Genomic DNA, 18,949 nt, shown 5'->3' on the forward strand with positions numbered 1-18,949 from the left:
CAGCTCTCTGGAGATATCCATACAATTCCACACAGTGGCTTATCAATCTTGAGTTAATGGTGATATTATATATACAGACGCCAATGTTTTCTCTCTCTCAAGACCTCGGGAAGGCAAGGAGTCCCCTACTGTCCAATCAGAGGCCAAGTTCTCCAGGAGGGAAGAAGAGAAGGAGAAGATGAAGAGGACAGTACCACAGCACTCAGAGACCTCCCAACCCAAACACACCCCCACAGGCAGGTTCCCAGGGCCAACACAGCTCAGGTGCACATCTGTTTCCAGGTCAGACTGAGGCTCTGTCAGAGGGGGTTCTCCAACCCTTCCCAGCAGGGGCTCCAATCCAGGAAGAGGAAGGAGATGGAGGAGACTAAAGGGTGGTGGGCTTTAGAGATAGAGATGGACGAACTGGAGTCCATCATGTCTGAGGACATGGACGAATCGGATGAGCCCATGTCAGCCAGTCAAGGCCAGCGGTTGAAGCTGACGGAACAGAGTTCAACCATCAAGGCCAGACGGTCTCAACTGATAGACAAGAGCTCAACCAATAGAAAATCGCTCCTAGAGACAGTGGATCTTACCTCTGCCAATAAGAAACAGCGGGTTTATTCAGTGGAACCAATCGCAGCCTATCATAGGTCAGGCTTTGATTCAGAAGAGCGATCGTCAGCCAGCAGACGACAGTTAGCGGAGCCTGTAGCTGAGGTCAAAGACGAAGAGGTGTCATTCATTGAGGTGAGAGGAGCTGTCATTGTGTGCTTGTTATCATGTGTTTCTATCAAGGCTGGATCAATTTCATATTAAAGCCACTCAATTCGGTGAAGTGATTTTATTTAAAATAAAAAAATTGATAGCTTCTACTTCTGTTTCATTGAAAAATATCTGCCATTTTAAAATCACTGAATTGTGATTTCAGTTTACTTCCTGAATTGACTGCATTCCTCAACCCTGGTTTCTATGACGTGACTATTATTATGAACTATCCTCCATCTTCTGTCTCTCCCCCCCCCCCCCCCCCCCCCCCAAGTCAAAACCAGTTTAATGGTGTGACCCCTGGTCATCTGGAAGAGCCAGAGACTGATGTCAAACAGGAAGCCTCAGTAGTCCTGTCTGTATCTGTCTGGAGTAGGGGCCAGTGGGGAAGAGTTAGGTCTATCAGTAACTGGTCTGGAGTAGGGGCCAGTGGGCAGAGTTAGGTCTGGAGTAGGGGCCAGTGGGGCAGAGTTAGGTCTGGAGTAGGGCCAGTGGGGCAGAGTTAGGTCTATCAGTAACTGGTCTGGAGTAGGGGCCAAGTGGGGAAGAGTTAGGTCTGGAGTAGGGGCCAGTGGGGAAGAGTTAGGTCTGTCAGTAACTGGTTCTGTGTGTTGTGATGTAGGGTTTTAGGGGGTGAGAATCTCCCCAGCAGACTTATAGTGGTGGAGTTCAAATCCCTCACCGGTGGCAACACCGGCAAGACCTAACCCACGCCCCATGGAGACGCACGGCAATGTCATCAGGAAGGACTTTAAACGCTTCCGGCAAGGTAGACCCCAGAATGCACCTCATCACAACACAGGGTCATGGGACTCTGTTAGGTTAGTGTCTGTGTGTGGTGTGTGTGTGTGTGTAGTAATGTGTGTGTGGTGTTTCAGGTCCCAGTTCCCGGTGCCCAGGGTTTGCCCAACATCATCGAGGGTCAGACCTGTTGGCCGCACAACCGAGGCAAGAACTCTGAGCTGGAGGAGTGGCTGAGAGACGCAGCAAGGTACACAGTCCTACTTCACTGTTGTTTACTACAATACTTACTGCTGTTTTAGCAACCCCGAGAACACAACAGCTCCTAGAATAGAAGTACATGGTATTTACCATGAAATGGTAGTAACAGGAGGGATGGTAGGGGGCTGAGGCTGGGTAGAGAGGAGATGGAGGGGGCTGAGGCTGGGTAGAGCGGGAGATGGAGGGGGGCTGAGGCTGGGTAGAGAGGAGATGGAGGGGGTGAGGCTGGGTAGGGAGGAGATGGAGGGGGCTGAGGCTGGGTAAGAAGAGATGGAGGGGGCTGAGGCTGGTAGAGAGGAGATGGAGGGGGCTGAGGCTGGGTAGAGAGGATATGGAGGGGGTTGAGGCTGGGTAGAGAGGAGATGGAGGGGGGTTGAGGCTGGGTAGAGAGGAGATGGAGGGGGTTGAGGCTGGGTAGAGAGGAGATGGAGGGGGTTGAGGCTGGGTAGAGAGGAGATGGAGGGTTGAGGCTGGGTAGAGAGATATGAGGGGGTTGAGGCTGGGTAGAGAGGAGATGGAGGGGTTGAGGCTGGGTAGAGAGGAGATGGAGGGGGTTGAGGCTGGTAGAGAGGAGATGGAGGGGTTGAGGCTGGGTAGAGAGGAGATGGAGGGGGTTGAGGCTGGGTAGAGAGGAGATGGAGGGGGTTGAGGGCTGGGAGAGAGGAGATGGAGGGGGTTGAGGCTGGGTAGAGAGGAGATGGAGGGGGTTGAGGCTGGGTAGAGAGGAGATGGAGGGGGTTGAGGCTGGGTAGAGAGGAGATGGAGGGGGTGAGGCTTGGGTGGTTTGAGGGCGGGGTTAGGAGGAGGGAGGGGGTTGAGGATGGGTTAGTAGAGAGGAGATGGAGGGGGTTGAGGCTGGTTGTATTAGAGCGGAGATGGAGGTGGGTGTTGAGGCGGGTAGAGCAGGGATTGATGTTTTGGTTGGGCTGGTAAGAAGGAGATGGAGAGGAGGGGGGTTGAGGCTGGGTAGAGAGGAGTTAGCAGGAGATGGAGGGGGTTGGTGAGGCTGTGGTAGAGAGGAGTGGAGGGGGTTGAGGGCTGGGTAGTAGAGAGGAGATGGTAGGGGGTTGAGGGCTTGGGTGGTAGAGAGGGATGGAGGGGGGTGAGGTGGGTAGGGTTTTAGAGAGGAGAGATGGTGAGGGGGTTGAGGGTGGTAGAGAGGCAGATGGAGGGGTTTGAGGCTGGGTAGATAGGAGATGGGAGGGGGTGGTTGATGCTGGGTAGTTAGAGAGGAGATGGAGGGGGTTTGAGCTGGGTTAGAGAGGAGATGGAGGGGGTTTGAGGCTTGAGGAGATGGGGAGGGGGTTGGGCTGGGGAGAGAGGAGATGGAGGGGGTTGAGGCGGAGGAGATGGAGGGGGTTGAGGCTGGGTAGAGAGGAGATGGAGGGGGTTGAGGCTGGGTAGAGAGGAGATGGAGGGGGTTGAGCTGGGTAGAGAGGAGATGGAGGGGGTTGAGGCTGGGCAGATGGAGGGGGTTGAGGCTGGGTAGAGAGGAGATGGAGGGGGTTGAGGCTGAGGAGATGGAGGGGGTTGAGGCTGGGTAGAGAGGAGATGGAGGGGGTTGAGGCTGAGGAGATGGAGGGGGTTGAGCTGGGTAGAGAGGAGATGGAGGGGTTGAGGCTGGGTAGAGAGGAGATGGAGGGGGTTGAGGCTGGGTAGAGAGGAGATGGAGGGGGTTGAGGCTGAGGAGATGGAGGGGGTTGAGGCTGGGTAGAGAGGAGATGGAGGGGGTTGAGGCTGAGGAGATGGAGGGGGTTGAGGCTGAGAGATGGAGGGGGTTGAGGCTGAGCAGATGGAGGGGGTTGAGGCTGAGGAGATGGAGGGGGTTGAGGCTGAGGAGATGGAGGGGGTTGAGGCTGAGGAGATGGAGGGGGTTGAAGGCTGAGCAGATGGAGGGGGTTGAGGCTGAGGAGATGAGGGGGGTTGAGGCCTGGGCTAGAAGGAGATGGAGGGGGTTGAGGCTGGGTAGAGAGGAGGATGGAGGGGGTTGAGGCTGGGTAGAGAGGAGATGGAGGGGGTTGAGGCCTGGGTAGGTAGAGAGAGATGGAGGGGGTTGAGGCTGGGTAGAGAGGAGATGGACGGGGTTGAGGCTGGGTTAGAGAGGGAGATGGAGGGGGTTGAGGCTGGGTAGAGAGGAGCATGGAAGGGGGTGAGGCTCGGGTAGAGGAGGAGATGGAGGGGGTGAGGCCTTGGGTAGAGAGAGGAGATGGAGGGGGTTGAGGACTGGGTAGAGAGGCAGATGGAGGGGTTGAGGCTGAGGAGATGGAGGGGGTTGAGGGGGGGTTGAGCTGGGTAGAGAGGGAGATGGAGGGGGTTGAGGCTGGGTAGAGAGGAGATGGAGGGGGTTGAGGCTGGGTTAGAGAGGAGTGGAGGGGGTTGAGGCTGAGGAGATGGAGGGGGTTGAGGCTGGGTAGAGAGGAGATGGAGGGGGGTTGAGGCTGAGGAGATGGAGGGGGTTGAGGCTGAGGAGATGGAGGGGGTTGAGGCTGAGCAGATGGAGGGGGTTGAGGCTGAGGAGATGGAGGGGGTTGAGGCTGGGTAGAGGGAGATGGAGGGGGTTGAGGCTGGGTAGAGCGGAGATGGAGGGGGGTTGAGGCTGGGTAGAGGGAGATGGAGGGGGTTTGCAGGCTGGGTAGAGAGGAGATGGAGGGGGTGAGGCTGGGTAGAGAGGAGATGGAGGGGTTGAGGCTGGGTAGAGAGGAGATGGAGGGGGTTGAGGCTGGGTAGAGAGGAGATGGAGGGGGGTTGAGGCCTGGGTTAAGAGAGGAGATGGAGGGGGTTGAGGCTGAGGGAGATGGACGGGGGTTGAGGGTGGGTTTGAGCTGGGTTTAGAGAGGAGATGGAGGGGGTTGAGGCTGGGTAGAGAGGAGATGGAGGGGGTTGAGGCTGGGTAGAGAGGAGATGGAGGGGGTTGAGGCTGAGGAGATGGAGGGGGGGTTGAGGCTGGGTTAGAGAGGAGATTGGAGGGGGTTGAGGCTGGGTAGAGAGGAGATGGAGGGGGTTGAGGCTGAGGAGATGGAGGGGGTTGAGGCTGAGGAGATGGAGGGGGTTGAGGCTGGCAGATGGAGGGGTTGAGGCTGAGGAGATGGAGGGGGTTGAGGCTGGTAGAGAGGAGATGGAGGGGGTGGGCTGGTAGAGAGGAGATGGAGGGGGTTGAGGCGGGGTAGAGAGGAGATGGAGGGGGTTTGAGGCTGGGTAGAGAGGAGATGGCGGGGGTTGAGGCTGGGTAGAGAGGAGATGGAGGGGGTTGAGGCGGGTAGGAGAGGAGATGGAGGGGGGTTGAGGCTGAGGAGATGGAGGGGGTTGAGGGGGTTGAGCTGGGTAGAGAGGAGATGGAGGGGGTTGAGCGCTGGGTAGAGAGGAGATGGAGGGGTTGAGGCTGGGTAGAAGAGGAGATGGAGGGGGTTGAGGCTGAGGAGATGGAGGGGGTTGAGGCTGGGTAGAGAGGAGATGGAGGGGGTTGAGGCTGAGGAGATGGAGGGGGTTGAGGCTGAGGAGATGGAGGGGGTTGAGGCTGAGCAGATGGAGGGGGTTGAGGCTGAGGAGATGGAGGGGGTTGAGGCTGGGTAGAGAGGAGATAGAGGGGGTTGAGGCTGGGTAGAGAGGAGATGGAGGGGGTTGAGGCTGGGTAGAGAGGAGATGGAGGGGGTTGAGGCTGGGTAGAGAGGAGATGGAGGGGGTTGAGGCTGGGTAGAGAGGAGATGGAGGGGGTTGAGGCTGGGTAGAGAGGAGATGGCGGTTTGTGAGTCAAAGCCCTGTGTCTGTGTTTCAGGATGAGCGTCAGAACAAGAAAGAGGAGACTTTGGGAGATGACCTTTTCAGGTACGAGGACAAGGCTTGTCAGGCTGCAAACACCAAACCAATTTGGGTCACATTATTTCAGGTGGAGAGCGCCACAGTCTACAGTACAATGTAAACCAAGCTGTAGCCCGGGCTATTGGTTGGAAGAGGTTTGGAGCCAGGCTGGGAATGAATGGATGAATGTGGAGTGATGTTGATTATGTTGAACCCTCCAGCCCCCAAGGTAGAAAAAGTCAGCCACTCTGTCTGCAGTCTGCAGTGGAGCAGAAGGGTTGGAGCACCCAGCTTACGCAAACATCACATTCCCAGGGGGCATTGCTCCGTGTTCAAGGACGTCACTACCAGACACAAGACAACAGCGCCCTACAGGCTGACGCACACACAGCTGCCTGCCCACACGATGACTGGGACTAGAAGCCGTCTGCTGAGCTCTTCACTACTCCACACTCCACATCTATTCATTCCCTTAACCCCCATTCAGAAACACAAGACAACATTGACTGCCCAGCAACATAGCCTTGGTTGTAGCTGTAGTCCAACCAACATGGCTGATCTCAGGTTTTGATCCCAGCTAAACAATGATTCACATTAGATAGGAGATAGAGCTGTATTAGCTGGTCCCGTGCATACGTACAATACACATCAACACCATTTTTGGAATCGCCTGTCAAATAGTCATCTGAAAAAGACCGTTTAGACCAAGACCCACAGAACAGAGAGAAACATTCCTGATGTGAGTGGGTGGATCTTCGTTTGGGACGGTTTTCGCTTGTTGTCACTGACCAATCAGCGCCCAGTGATTCCTGCGTCACACCTGGTTGTCTGGGTGCTGGTGATGTAAGCACACGCTAGGGCTGCTGCATTTTGCCTGGCTAAGCAGAAAGGGTGTGTGCGTGCCTGCCTGGAGCGAGACTGTGCTGTTTGATCATTGAGTCATGATGCCCACTCAGTCATGCATGGCCAGAGGACAGCGCCGGCTCCTAAGAAAACAAGCCACGGTTTTATGTTTTTGGGTCTGGCCCGAACCCGTCTCCCAGACTTAGTTTATTGGGAGGATGTTTGGTTTGAGTTCTTCAAACCCGGCCAGAGGTTTACAGCGCTGGCTTAATTTGGGCTATTTTTAATATTTGTTCTAAATGCATCCAGGATTGATCTAGCAGGATTGATCTAGCAGGATTGATCTAGCAGGATTGATCTAGCAGGATTGATCTAGCAGGATTGATCTAGCAGGATTGATCTAGCAGGATTGATCTAGCAGGATTGATCTAGCAGGATTGATCTAGCAGGAATGATCTAGCAGGATTGATCTAGCAGGATTGATCTAGCAGGATTGATCTAGCAGGATTGATCTAGCAGGAATGATCTAGCAGGATTGATCTAGCAGGATTGATCTAGCAGGATTGATCTAGCAGGATTGATCTAGCAGGAATGATCTAGCAGGATTGATCTAGCAGGATTGATCTAGCAGGATTGATCTAGCAGGAATGATCTAGCAGGATTGATCTAGCAGGATTGATCTAGCAGGATTGATCTAGCAGGATTGATCTAGCAGGATTGATCTAGCAGGATTGATCTAGCAGGATTGATCTAGCAGGATTGATCTAGCAGGATTGATCTAGCAGGATTGATCTAGCAGGATTGATCTAGCAGGATTGATCTAGCAGGAATGTTAAAAGCCTAAGTGTTTAGGTGGGATGCCTGGATGGCCACTGCCCTGACTTAACCTGTGTGTGTGTGTGTGTGTGTGTGTGTGTGTGTGTGTGTGTGTGTGTGTGTGTGTGTGTGTGTGTGTGTGTGTGTGTAGGTACAACCCCAAACCCACCAAGAAAAGATGAGAGCACCTGGTTGTAACATGTGAAGCCCTGCAGACAAATGTTCATCTTAAGACACAGGAAGGGATGCCAACACCCCATGGAATGTTTTGCGCTTCTAGAATTCTCAGTTTGATAGAACTGCCATCTCCGCTTCACTGATAATGTTCATGAATGGATCTTTGAGGTAACTCTTGATCATTGTACTCAAAATGACCAGAGGGGCCTGTCAATGACAAATGTTTAAACATTTTTTTGTCGGTGATAGATGTGGGCAGAAATGTCTAACTTTCTATGTACTGTACACTAATTATATACCTTGATTTAGTCACTGATGGCGAGCAATGTAAACAAATAAATAGGTGTTCCGTTTCAAGATTTTTATTTGTTCATAATAGAAAATACAGTATACAAAACATATTAGAAAGTCATTTGAGTTGTACAAGAGAGGAGTCCAACTCGACCACGCACAAAGCAGCGTGTCTGTCTGTTGTGAACAGGAGAAGACCGTGGGTTATGTGTTGTAAGACAGTAGTAGAAAACCCTGGTTAGACCCCAGGGGTTGGGGAACCTGCTGTTTCCTTTTCTTATTAATCAACCCCTAGTTAAGGCACCTACTGTGTAGATTGGACATGTAGGTGTAATTAGCCATAAGCTGATGGCCTATCTGGGGGCAAGGTTGAGTGACTACCACCACCTTACAATTACACCTATCCACTGATTCATCTTTTCAGGTCTGGATGTAGTGCTTAAGGGCTGGTTAGTTTGGAATACAGCATATTGACCAGGAACTGTCCATACATTTTCAGTTTGCTGATCTGGTCAACAATCTATATTTTATCCCAATTCCACAATTTGTTTCATTTTTTCTTTTCTGCAAGCAGCTTCAGTCTTGAGGATGACTGCATGCGGAAATAAACGGCATATGAATACACACATTCTAAAGGCGACTGATTGGTTCAATAAATGAATGAAACTCCACCCTCAGTCCTCACAGCTTTACATACAGTAACAGGTATTTGGCACAACAAACACATGAGGCGTATGATGGCTGTGTGAAAGTGACATGGTATGAGAAATGTCACAGAGAATACTATACGGACCTGGAATCAGAGCCACAGGCATAATATTTACTCCATAATGGCAACCAGAAAATGTGCATTTAACAAAGTCATTATGACTTCAATAGGCGATAGTCAACTCCTGATAAATGCAATGGACTAGCAGTTTTGTATTCAGACTGATGTGCGTTTGCGTTTATCCAATGTACATTTATCAGGAGTCGTCGACTAGTAGTATTTTATAGACCCCTTTCTGTGTTTGTTAACATTGCTGCAAATTGGTGGCAGCAAAAAAGCCTATATTTAGATGTTACTTATGAGTGCATTTCACACTACTTTTGGATTATAATTGGATTTTAAAGCTCGTATGAATGTCCTGCTTAATATAACATTTGTGTTATCCCAAATCAACTGCATTATACTTAAACACTTCAACTTCAACCAGTAAAGTGGCTATTTGGCTAGCTTTTGCTACAGCCTATTTCAATGTTATTTTTCAAAGATCACAACCAGATACTGCTTGGGGTCTGTAGCTTGGCACTGATGAGAAACTCAGAATTGAGATGATGGCAGAAACACTATAGCAGCTATGGGCCTATCTCTACAAAGTTCCATTTCCTTGAGGCTTTAAAGGGGAGTTGTAGTGGTTCACAGTCCATTGCATGGTGAAGGCCATCAGAGAAATAGTAGAACAATTGTTTAAAGTAGATGAGAAATCAGAACATGCACTTGCTTGAAAGACAAGGTGAGCAAATAACAAAAACTCAAGACATTACAAAATGTCACAAATATGACTCTAAAAAACATTGTCACACTGCAGATTGGATTTCTGGATAGAGGACATTAAACCCTGTGACAGCTTCCCAGCAGAAACCAGAACAGTGGAGCTGTAACGGATGGTGGGCTGAACCTGGTCATGTACTGTAACTCTAGCCTGCCACCACTTCCATTGTTTTCAGTTCTCTCAGAAGTGGTAAGAAAGCTTCAGAGTTCAAATAGGCATGTCCACTGCAAACAATAAAATATTAAAAAACGTACTGTTTGGCTTTGCCCTTTTAACTCAGAACTCCATTGGTTATAGTAGCTATTTTTACTAAGATGAACCCCCTCTTCCTCTCCTCCCTTTCTCCCTTCACTTAAATAAAGATGCCTCTTCCTCCTCTCTTTCTCTCCCAACTCATTCACCACCTCGTTCCTCTCCATCCATACTTCACCTAGATAAACTCTCCATCTACTCCTCCCCCTTCTGCGATCAGCTTGCCTTTCTTCTTCAGTCTCTTGAGCAGGCAGGAGGCAATGCCTAGAGCACCACCCTTTAGGAAGCGAACAAAGTTGTCTCCCACCAGCGGGCCCATGGCAAACAGTCCTGGGTCCTTGGTGCACTCGAAGGTGTAGGGGTGCACATCCACAGGGTTCTGCTTGCAGGAGATGGGTTTGGTGGGGTCCAGTCCCAGGTACTGGCCCTGGCCCTTGAGGAAGAACAGGTTGGGATGGGTGCCGATCAACACCAGGGCCATGGAGATCTTAAAGGCCTTGAGGGAGTTGTTCCCCTGCAAGACACACTTCATGTCTGGCTGGAAGGACTCCACGCAGTGCTCTGGGAAGCTGGTGTAGTCAGGGAACAGAACGGGACCACCACTGGCAGCCATGTTATTTGTGGTGGGTTGGGGCTTGGAGCACATCTTGGAGCAGACTGAGGCGGCCATGCTGGGAAGGCCATTGGTGGTGGAGGTGGCAGCCATGTTTGGTGTTGCGTGGGTCTGGGAGTGCATCATGTGGTAGACCTTGTGGTATTCTGGGTAGAGGGTCTTGGGTAGCTGTTTAAAGATGAGGCCTGGGTCGTCTACGTGTTTGCGGAAGGCATGCAGCACGGAAATGTTGTTGTTACAAGCGCACAAAACCGCATCTGCCGCGCTTAACCCCGCCCCCACAATCAGCACCGGATCAGAGTTTGGCCCAAGCTTCTTCCGGCTCACAGCCAATCCCAGGGCAGAGATGCTGTGGAACACGAAGGGAAGCTCCTCCCCCTCCACACTCAGCTGAGCTGGCGAATCAGACGCGCCCGTGGCCAGAACTACATTCTCTGAAAACAGGCAGAAAGGAACGTGGGTGTCGCCCTGCACCCGCTGGTACCCCCTCACCTCCCACAGGCCCCCACCTCCCCCTTCGTCTACACCCTCACTCTCCCTCCCCTCGTACACCCCCTTTCCCCCCTCGTACACCCCCTTTCCCTCCTCCCCCAACCCTCCATGACCATTCTCTAGACCCTCGCCCTCGGGTCCACGGAAAAGTTTCTGCACAGAGGTCACGTAGGTGTTGTCAACAAAGTTCTGCTTCAGGCCCATCAGCTTGACGTAGTTACGGTAGTAAGATGAGATCTCCTCTGGAGTGGCCCGGTCGTTGGTCACGCCCCTGGGGGGGGGGGGAGCACTCATTGTCAAACAAAAGATCCTTTAGTAAACTCTGTTAAAGTATTAAGAAGATTTAAGCTGTCTCATTGTTTTGAATCTATTTAACTTTATTTCAGCCTCTCTCTATCTCTCTCCATCCCTCCCTCCTTCCCTCTCTGAATTTGCCATTGTCAGTACCTGCATTTGCCATTGTTAGTCAGGTCTCGGTAGTTGATCCCTGGCAGTTCCATCCAGATGCCCAGACTGATGGTCAGCATGGAGCCCTCCATCACCTAGAAGAGAGAGAAAAGAGTGAGGATTGGAACATATGGATGAGGAGATTTGGGGGTGAAGTCTTTCCAGGTTTCCCAGGCATAGCTCTGCCCAGCACCATGGGTGAGGTGTAGGGGTAAATGAATGGGGAAAGGAGGGTGTAAGCTGTGTAGGAATAACTCACGTGCCAGGCCCCTCCAGGCATAGCTCTGCCCAGCACCATGGGTGAGGTATAGGGGTAAATGAATGGGGAAAGGAGGGTGTAAGCGGTTTAGGAATAACTCACGTGCCAGGCCCCTCCAGGCGTTGCCCTGCCCAGCACCAGGTGAGGGAGGTGCTGCTGCTTGTCTCTTCTCCACTGTAGCACAGGGGGAAACTCGTAGCCAAAATCCGCATTGGGGTGCAGCAGGGTGTCAAATAGCACCGCTACAGGGTTTCCTGACCGCCCCTCCAGACCTTCACTCAGATACTCCAGATCCTGCATAGAGAGACCAGACTTGATCATGTTTCAATGTTTATGTGTTTGTCAACTGTGATCTGTGTGTGTGTGTGTGTGTGTGCGCACTGTATGTGTGTTTAAAGCAATGCTTTGATGTTCACCTGTTCAGTGATGGGCAGGTGTCTGGTCTCCTGTAACTTCCTGTACAGAACAGGGTTTGGGTGAACAGCTGAAGGGTCCAGGTAGGGCTTGTAGCCACTCAGCAGGTAGGACAGACAGATACCTGATGGCCCGTTACCTACACAGACATACAGAGGAGAGAATCAAATGTTTGCAATGTCAGAGGTTACCTGTGAATGATGACGGCGGGCGAGGTGAGATGGCGAAGAGGTGCTAGCCTCTCGGGGCAGAGTTAGAGGTTAGGGCTAAACATACCTATGATGACCACAGGCAGTGTGGGGGGATGCTCTCGAGGCACAGTGGTCTCTTCCAGAAGAGGCATGGCTGTAGCCAGGGCCAGAGCCGGCACACTGAGAGAGACAAAGAGAAAGAGAGAGAGAGAGAGAGAGAGAGAAAGGGGTCACCATGGTGACAGGATGGATGGATACTCGTAAATGATGGTTGGTGGTTGCAGACAGTCTTTCATTCTCTCAGGTTAAGTGAGTCAGGTACAGTAGAGTGAGTGTGGGACTGCCAAATCATACAGAGAGAATGTCTGCTTGGCCAACAGTAGAGCTGTCGTCCGTTAGAGTGTGTTAGTTAGTGCCTTTTAGCTGAGAGAGAGGGTTGTGGTCTGTGAAATTACTGCAGTTGTCACTTCTCAGTCTGGTGTGACAGGTTCAAACCGGACTGGATCGGCCGTCACGGTTGTTGTTTTATGTGAGCGGAGATCCCATCCCTCGGTCTGTCTCTATCGGCGCTCAGCTGACTCTCCAGCACACACACACAGGGAATAAAACAACTCTATTCATCATGCTATTGTGTCCGTCTCTCTCTGTTTCTTTCTCTGTCTGTCTCTCTCTCTCTGTACACACACACACACACACAGTCATGACCCCCCTCATATACACACACACAAATCCAATCAGGACCACAACACCCCTCCCTCCCTCGCACCCCACCCCGCCGCGCCCCCTGCATCGTACACACAGCCCGTGGCTAGACAAACCTCCTCTTCCCAAACAAAAGACAGTATGCATCAAATCTATGGAGGCTCAGGTCTGTTGTGCCACGGTGCCATTGTGTGTCTGTGTATGCGTGTTTATGTTATGTGGCGGTGCCATTGTGTGCCCGGTGGGGTGGAAATCCCCCTTGATCACTCCCAGCAGGCTCTAATCCTGCCAGGCCTGTTTATATATTTACAGCCCTTTTCACCGGCCGTTGCAGTGGGAATGTAGACCTGGCACACTGACAGACTAGACAAGAGGGGCGCGCCTCCCTACCCCCATCCCCATACACACCCACCCAAACATCTCCCCTCTAACCCTGCCTCATGCACACGCCTCCCGGTTCCCCTGTTTCCCACCTGCCACAGGTCATCCACACCCTTTCCCCTCCCACCTCCCTTCTGACATGCACCCACCAAGCCTCCCACCTTCCCTCTGAAATGCACCCACCATCCCTCCCACCTCCCCTCTGAAATGCAACCATCTCCCTTCCCACCTCCCTTCTGACATGCACCCATCTCCTTTCTCACCTCCCTTCTGGCATGCACCCATCTCCCTTCTCACCTCCCTTCTGACATGCACCCATCTCCCTAACCACCTCCCCTCTGAAATGCAACCATCTCCCTTCTCACCTCCCATCTGACATGCACCCATCTCCCTAACCACCTCCCTTCTAACATGCACCCATCTCCCTTCCCACCCCCCCTCTGACATGCACCCACCATCCCTAACCACCCCCCCACCATTCCTCCCACCTCCACTCTGACATGCACCCACCATCCCTCCCATCTCCCCTCTGACAAGCACACACTCCCCTCCCGCATCTCCCCTTTCCCCCTACCACTCCCCTGCCCAGCCCTGGGTAAGAGAGCCCTGCAGGCTGTTTTTCACCCAGTGCTGGGGTGTTGGCGTTACCCTTTTCAGTAAAAGTGTCAGGATTCCATACACTGGCCGTGCTCTGTTTGGGCGGGAGTACCAGAGAAAGTCATGGAGAGAGCAGGCAGTGGGTATTGTAGAGCCGTGCCCCCTGTTTGGCAGGCTAAATCTGGCATTTCCACACCACTGACCAATTTAACACGGTCACCCACATCCAGCCAGCTTACTCACATGGAGGGGGGGGGGGGGGGTATACTCAAAACTTCTAGAACTTATACCTGGGTTACTGTTAAGAACTTTGTGAAAATAATTTTTGTTAAAAGGACTATATATTAAAAATATATATATAAAAAAGATGAATACATTGATTTGTTATGCCGTGGCTTGAATGGGTTAGGTGGCAGTGCCAGGCTTGAATGGGTTAGGTGGCAGTGCCAGGGTTGAATGGGATAGGTGGCAGTGCCAGGGTTGAATGGGTTAGGTGTCAGTGCCAGGGTTGAATGGGTTAGGTGGCAGTGCCAGGGTTGAATGGGTTAGGTGGCAGTGCCAGGGTTGAATGGGTTAGGTGGCAGTGCCAGGGTTGAATGGGTTAGGTGGCAGTGCCAGGGTTGAATGGGTTAGGTGGCAGTGCCAGGGTTGAATGGGTTAGGTGGCAGTGCCAGGGTTGAATGGGTTAGGTGGCAGTGCCAGGGTTGAATGGGTTAGGTTCAGTACCAGGGTTGAATGGGTTAGGTTCAGTGCCAGGGTTGAATGGGTTAGGTTCAGTGCCAGGGTTGAATGGGTTAGGTTCAGTGCCAGGGTTGAATGGGTTAGGTTCAGTGCCAGGGTTGAATGGGTTAGGTTCAGTGCCAGGGTTGAATGGGTTAGGTTCAGTGCCAGGGTTGAATGGGTTAGGTGGCAGTGCCAGGGTTGAATGGGTTAGGTGGCAGTGCCAGGCTTGAATGGGTTAGGTGGCAGTGCCAGGCTTGAATGGGTTAGGTGGCAGTGCCAGGGTTGAATGGGATAGGTGGCAGTGCCAGGGTTGAATGGGTTAGGTGTCAGTGCCAGGGTTGAATGGGTTAGGTGGCAGTGCCAGGGTTGAATGGGTTAGGTGGCAGTGCCAGGGTTGAATGGGTTAGGTGGCAGTGCCAGGGTTGAATGGGTTAGGTGGCAGTGCCAGGGTTGAATGGGTTAGGTGGCAGTGCCAGGGTTGAATGGGTTAGGTGGCAGTGCCAGGGTTGAATGGGTTAGGTGGCAGTGCCAGGGTTGAATGGGTTAGGTTCAGTACCAGGGTTGAATGGGTTAGGTTCAGTGCCAGGGTTGAATGGGTTAGGTTCAGTGCCAGGGTTGAATGGGTTAGGTTCAGTGCCAGGGTTGAATGGGTTAGGTTCAGTACCAGGGTTGAATGGGTTAGGTTCAGTACCGGGGTTGAATGGGTTAGGTTCAGTACCGGGGTTGAATGGGTTAGGTTCAGTACCGGGGTTGAATGGGTTAGGTTCAGTGCCAGGGTTGAATGGGTTAGGTTCAGTGCCAGGGTTGAATGGGTTAGGTTCAGTACCAGGGTTGAATGGGTTAGGTTCAGTACCAGGGTTGAATGGGTTAGGTTCAGTACCAGGGTTGAATGGGTTAGGTGGCAGTTTATTTTTATTTATTTTATTTCACCTTTATTTAACCAGGTAGGCTAGTTGAGAACAAGTTCTCATTTACAACTGCGACCTGGCCAAGATAAAGCATAGCAGTGTGAACAGACAACACAGAGTTACACATGGAGTAAACAATTAACAAGTCAATAACACAGTAGAAAAAAAAGAAAAAAATAGTTTATATACATTGTGTGCAAAAGGCATGAGGAGGCAGGCGAATAATTACAATTTTGCAGATTAACACTGGAGTGATAAATGATCAGATGGTCATGTGCAGGTAGAGATACTGGTGTGCAAAAGAGCAGAAAAGTAAATAAATATAAACAGTATGGGGATAAGGTAGGTAAAATGGGTGGGCTATTTACCAATAGACTATGTACAGCTGCAGCGATCGGTTAGCTGCTCAGATAGCAGATGTTTGAAGTTGGTGAGGGAGATAAATCGCTGAAGTTGGAGACTTTTTTGCAATTCGTTCCAGTCACAGGCAGCAGAGAACTGGAACGAAAGGCGGCCAAATGAGGTGTTGGCTTCAGGGATGATCAGTGAGATACACCTGCTGGAGCGCGTGCTACGGGTGGGTGTTGCCATCGTGACCAGTGAACTGAGATAAGGCGGAGCTTTACCTAGCATGGACTTGTAGATGACCTGGAGCCAGTGGGTCTGGCGACGAATATGTAGCGAGGGCCAGCCGACTAGAGCATACAGGTCGCAGAGTTGGGTGGTATAAGGTGCTTTAGTAACAAAACAGATGGCACTGTAATAAACTGCATCCAGTTTGCTGAGTAGAGTATTGGAAGCTATTTTGTAGATGACATCGCCGAAGTCGAAGATCGGTAGGATAGTCAGTTTTACTAGGGTAAGTTTGGCGGCGTGAGTGAAGGAGGCTTTGTTGCGGAATAGAAAGCAGACTCTAGATTTGATTTTAGATTGGAAATGTTTGATATGAGTCTGGAAGGAGAGTTTAGTCTAGCCAGACACCTAGGTACTTATAGATGTCCACATATTCTAGGTCGGAACCATCCAGGGTGGTGATGCTAGTCGGGCGTGCAGGTGCAGGCAGCGAACGGTTGAAAAGCATGCATTTGGTTTTACTAGCGTTTAAGAGCAGTTGGAGGCCACGGAAGGAGTGTTGTATGGCGTTGAAGCTCGTTTGGAGGTTAGATAGCACAGTGTCCAAGGAAGGGCCGGAAGTATACAGAATGGTGTCGTCTGCGTAGAGGTGGATCAGGGAATCGCCCGCAGCAAGAGAAACATCATTGATATATACAGAGAAAAGAGTCGGCCCGAGAATTGAACCCTGTGGCACCCCCATTAAGACTGCCAGAGGACCGGACAACATGCCCTCCGATTTGACACACTGAACTCTGTCTGCAAAGTAGTTGGTGAACCAGGCAAGGCAGTCATTAGAAAAACCGAGGCTACTGAGTCTGCCGATAAGAATATGGTGATTGACAGAGTCGAAACCTTGGCCAGGTCGATGAAGACGGCTGCACAGTACTGTCTTTTATCGATGGCGGTTATGTTATCGTTTAGTACCTTGAGCGTGGCTGAGGTGCACCCATGACCAGCTCGGAAACCAGATTGCACAGCGGAGAAGGTACGGTGGGATTCGAGATGTTTGTTGACTTGGCTTTCGAAGACCTTAGATGCGAGGGTTGGGGTCAATTCCCTACCAACTTAACAAGCCAGGGGACACTTGTTACATCAGATAAACAATTTTGTTACTCTCAGGGCAAAAATCACTCAGTATCTGCACCTGTACAAAGCCTGTACCTTTAAGTGTAAACAGGAAGAAAGAATAAAATGTTAAATAGGAATAAAAACTTTACATATTTTCATGACTTTTTTGTTAAAAATAACAAACTTTGTACTGTGTCGGAATATCAATGGTGTGATATTCAATAGTCTATCATTACCTTTGGCTGTTCTCTCTCAGCATCTGCACAGTTCTCCCAGTAAATGTGTTTTTTGTTAAGTTTGCTGTGTAAATTGTTCAAAGAAGTCTATTTGTTCAACTTTGAAATCAATGGTTTTTGTTTGGCATACATTTTAAAGTGAAAAATCTGAGTCAAAGCATAATTTGGTTACCGTGGAGATGCTTTAGTATTCCCTGCATGTGAAAGTGCTGATATAAAGCCAACTGCATCAGGCTGTTATTCTGAGCTGGAATGTTTGAAATAAATCGGCCTAATAGCTATTTGATCTGTTTTAGCTTGTAATTGTGTTTTATGTTCCTGTACTGTAAAGCCTTGTTTACACCATGCACTAACGTGAGTTTGGGGATCTGATCAATATGATCCAATCACTATTTGCTTATGGTTTGTTTTGTTTACAGATTGTATTAAAATGTGTCTCTTATTCATCCACTGTGTCCGCATTGTAGCCAGATTAGCTGTTATTTGACAGATAATCTGGACAGACAGATAATAATAATATTGAATTATTTAAAGACATTTACTGATTACATAAGTCAATGGTGCTGCTACCTGACAATGAGTTTAGAGGCAGGTATATTGATGATTTAAATGGTTTGGTTTGTGTGCCTGACTGCCTCCGAAGGTGGTCAGGAAGATTGGATCACAATGTGGCTGTTAATCGTCTATACCTGTCTACAAATGTGGGCACAATCAGAATGAGGACAAAGTGTGCATGTTAGCACCAGGTATATTCAACCCTCCATTTGGCTAACTATGCCTATACCACAATAAGAATTTAGCAAATTTGTCATATTTCTGAGACAAAAATGTATGATTGTTACTGTAATCAATGTTACATTTTCTTCAAATAGGCTTGTGGATTACACAATGACCGCCCATCACAGGACTTCTCTAGTCTATAAAGCACTGCGATTTTGGCCCGCTACACAATCTATACAGCATCCTATATTAGTATAGGGTATGCTACTGTCTCTCCCCATCCGTGATCTTGAGAGTGATTCCATCGTACGCGGGCGCACATGCGAATAGCGACAATTTCATCATCCTTGTAGGGTACTACCTATAATTTATGTCAGAAACTCCCGGCCATCCTCTAGCTCTCCGCATCCCTCCAAGAGAAAGCAGCAACACCATCCCTCAGCTCTGAGGCGGCAGCTCTGTAGGCTACTTACCTCGGTACGATGTATCTCTATATCTCCCAATCACTCCTCTGTACGGCCGACGGCCGCCGCTCTCACAGTATATATGCAGTCGCCGGTGGGAGGCTCTATCGAGCTCATGAGATGACACACATACCACCTCCCTCACTCACTCTCAGCTTCTCTCTCTCTCTCTCTCTCTCTGCAGTGAACAGATAATGTCTGATGATATGTGTTTTAACCATTAATGACAGCTTCGAATCCTGAATATGCTACTAATGTCACCCGATACTTTTATCTATCCACCTCAAGGACAGATGTCCTTGCTTCAGAAGGAGAGAAACCGGTTTCTGTGTTTGACCAAAGACTATGGATTACTGACAAGATACACGTCTCTCCGCCCTACAATGGGAGTCGTTGTCCACAAAGCGGCACCGCGGTCTGTCTAGCTCCAGCCTACCCTCCTCCTCCTGCTGCTGCTTCTTCTTCTTCTATTGTATTATGGCGGTCCGCAAACAAGCGTTAGAGGTGCATTCCGCAACCTACTGTAGGGTGGTAAGGGTGGAAAAAGATCAATTTGACAAAATAAAAAGACATCATACAAAATGGTCCTAATTAAATTAGTACACTCCTAAGAACTTAAGCATTACGAAACGTATATTCGATCAAATAAACCTTACGT

The 18,949-nt window shown here is 50.3% G+C and overlaps 1 protein-coding gene and 2 long non-coding RNA genes across 3 annotated transcripts; 2 read left to right on the forward strand and 1 right to left on the reverse strand.

Annotated features, from left to right (window-relative positions):
* Positions 1-25: 25 nt before the first annotated feature.
* On the forward strand, positions 26-1,505 carry LOC116353156 (uncharacterized). The gene is made up of 3 exons (XR_004202542.1): positions 26-732; positions 1,025-1,097; positions 1,373-1,505. It is a non-coding gene; the product is annotated as an uncharacterized LOC116353156 (long non-coding RNA).
* A 123-nt stretch (positions 1,506-1,628) lies between these two features.
* On the forward strand, positions 1,629-8,345 carry LOC116353157 (uncharacterized). The gene is made up of 3 exons (XR_004202543.1): positions 1,629-1,741; positions 5,525-5,574; positions 7,358-8,345. It is a non-coding gene; the product is annotated as an uncharacterized LOC116353157 (long non-coding RNA).
* Positions 7,733-18,781, reverse strand: LOC109900428 (oxidative stress-induced growth inhibitor 2-like). The gene is made up of 6 exons (XM_031787482.1): positions 18,301-18,781; positions 11,963-12,057; positions 11,689-11,825; positions 11,375-11,566; positions 11,014-11,108; positions 7,733-10,837 (listed from the first exon to the last, which is right to left on the reverse strand). Exons 2-6 carry the CDS (start codon positions 12,027-12,029, stop codon positions 9,640-9,642), a joined length of 1,689 nt encoding a protein of 562 aa, XP_031643342.1. The 5' UTR covers positions 12,030-12,057; positions 18,301-18,781; the 3' UTR covers positions 7,733-9,639.
* Positions 18,782-18,949: the final 168 nt, after the last annotated feature.

Source organism: Oncorhynchus kisutch, linkage group LG13 (assembly GCF_002021735.2).
Source record: "Oncorhynchus kisutch isolate 150728-3 linkage group LG13, Okis_V2, whole genome shotgun sequence".
In the NCBI taxonomy this organism is placed as follows: domain Eukaryota; kingdom Metazoa; phylum Chordata; class Actinopteri; order Salmoniformes; family Salmonidae; genus Oncorhynchus; species Oncorhynchus kisutch.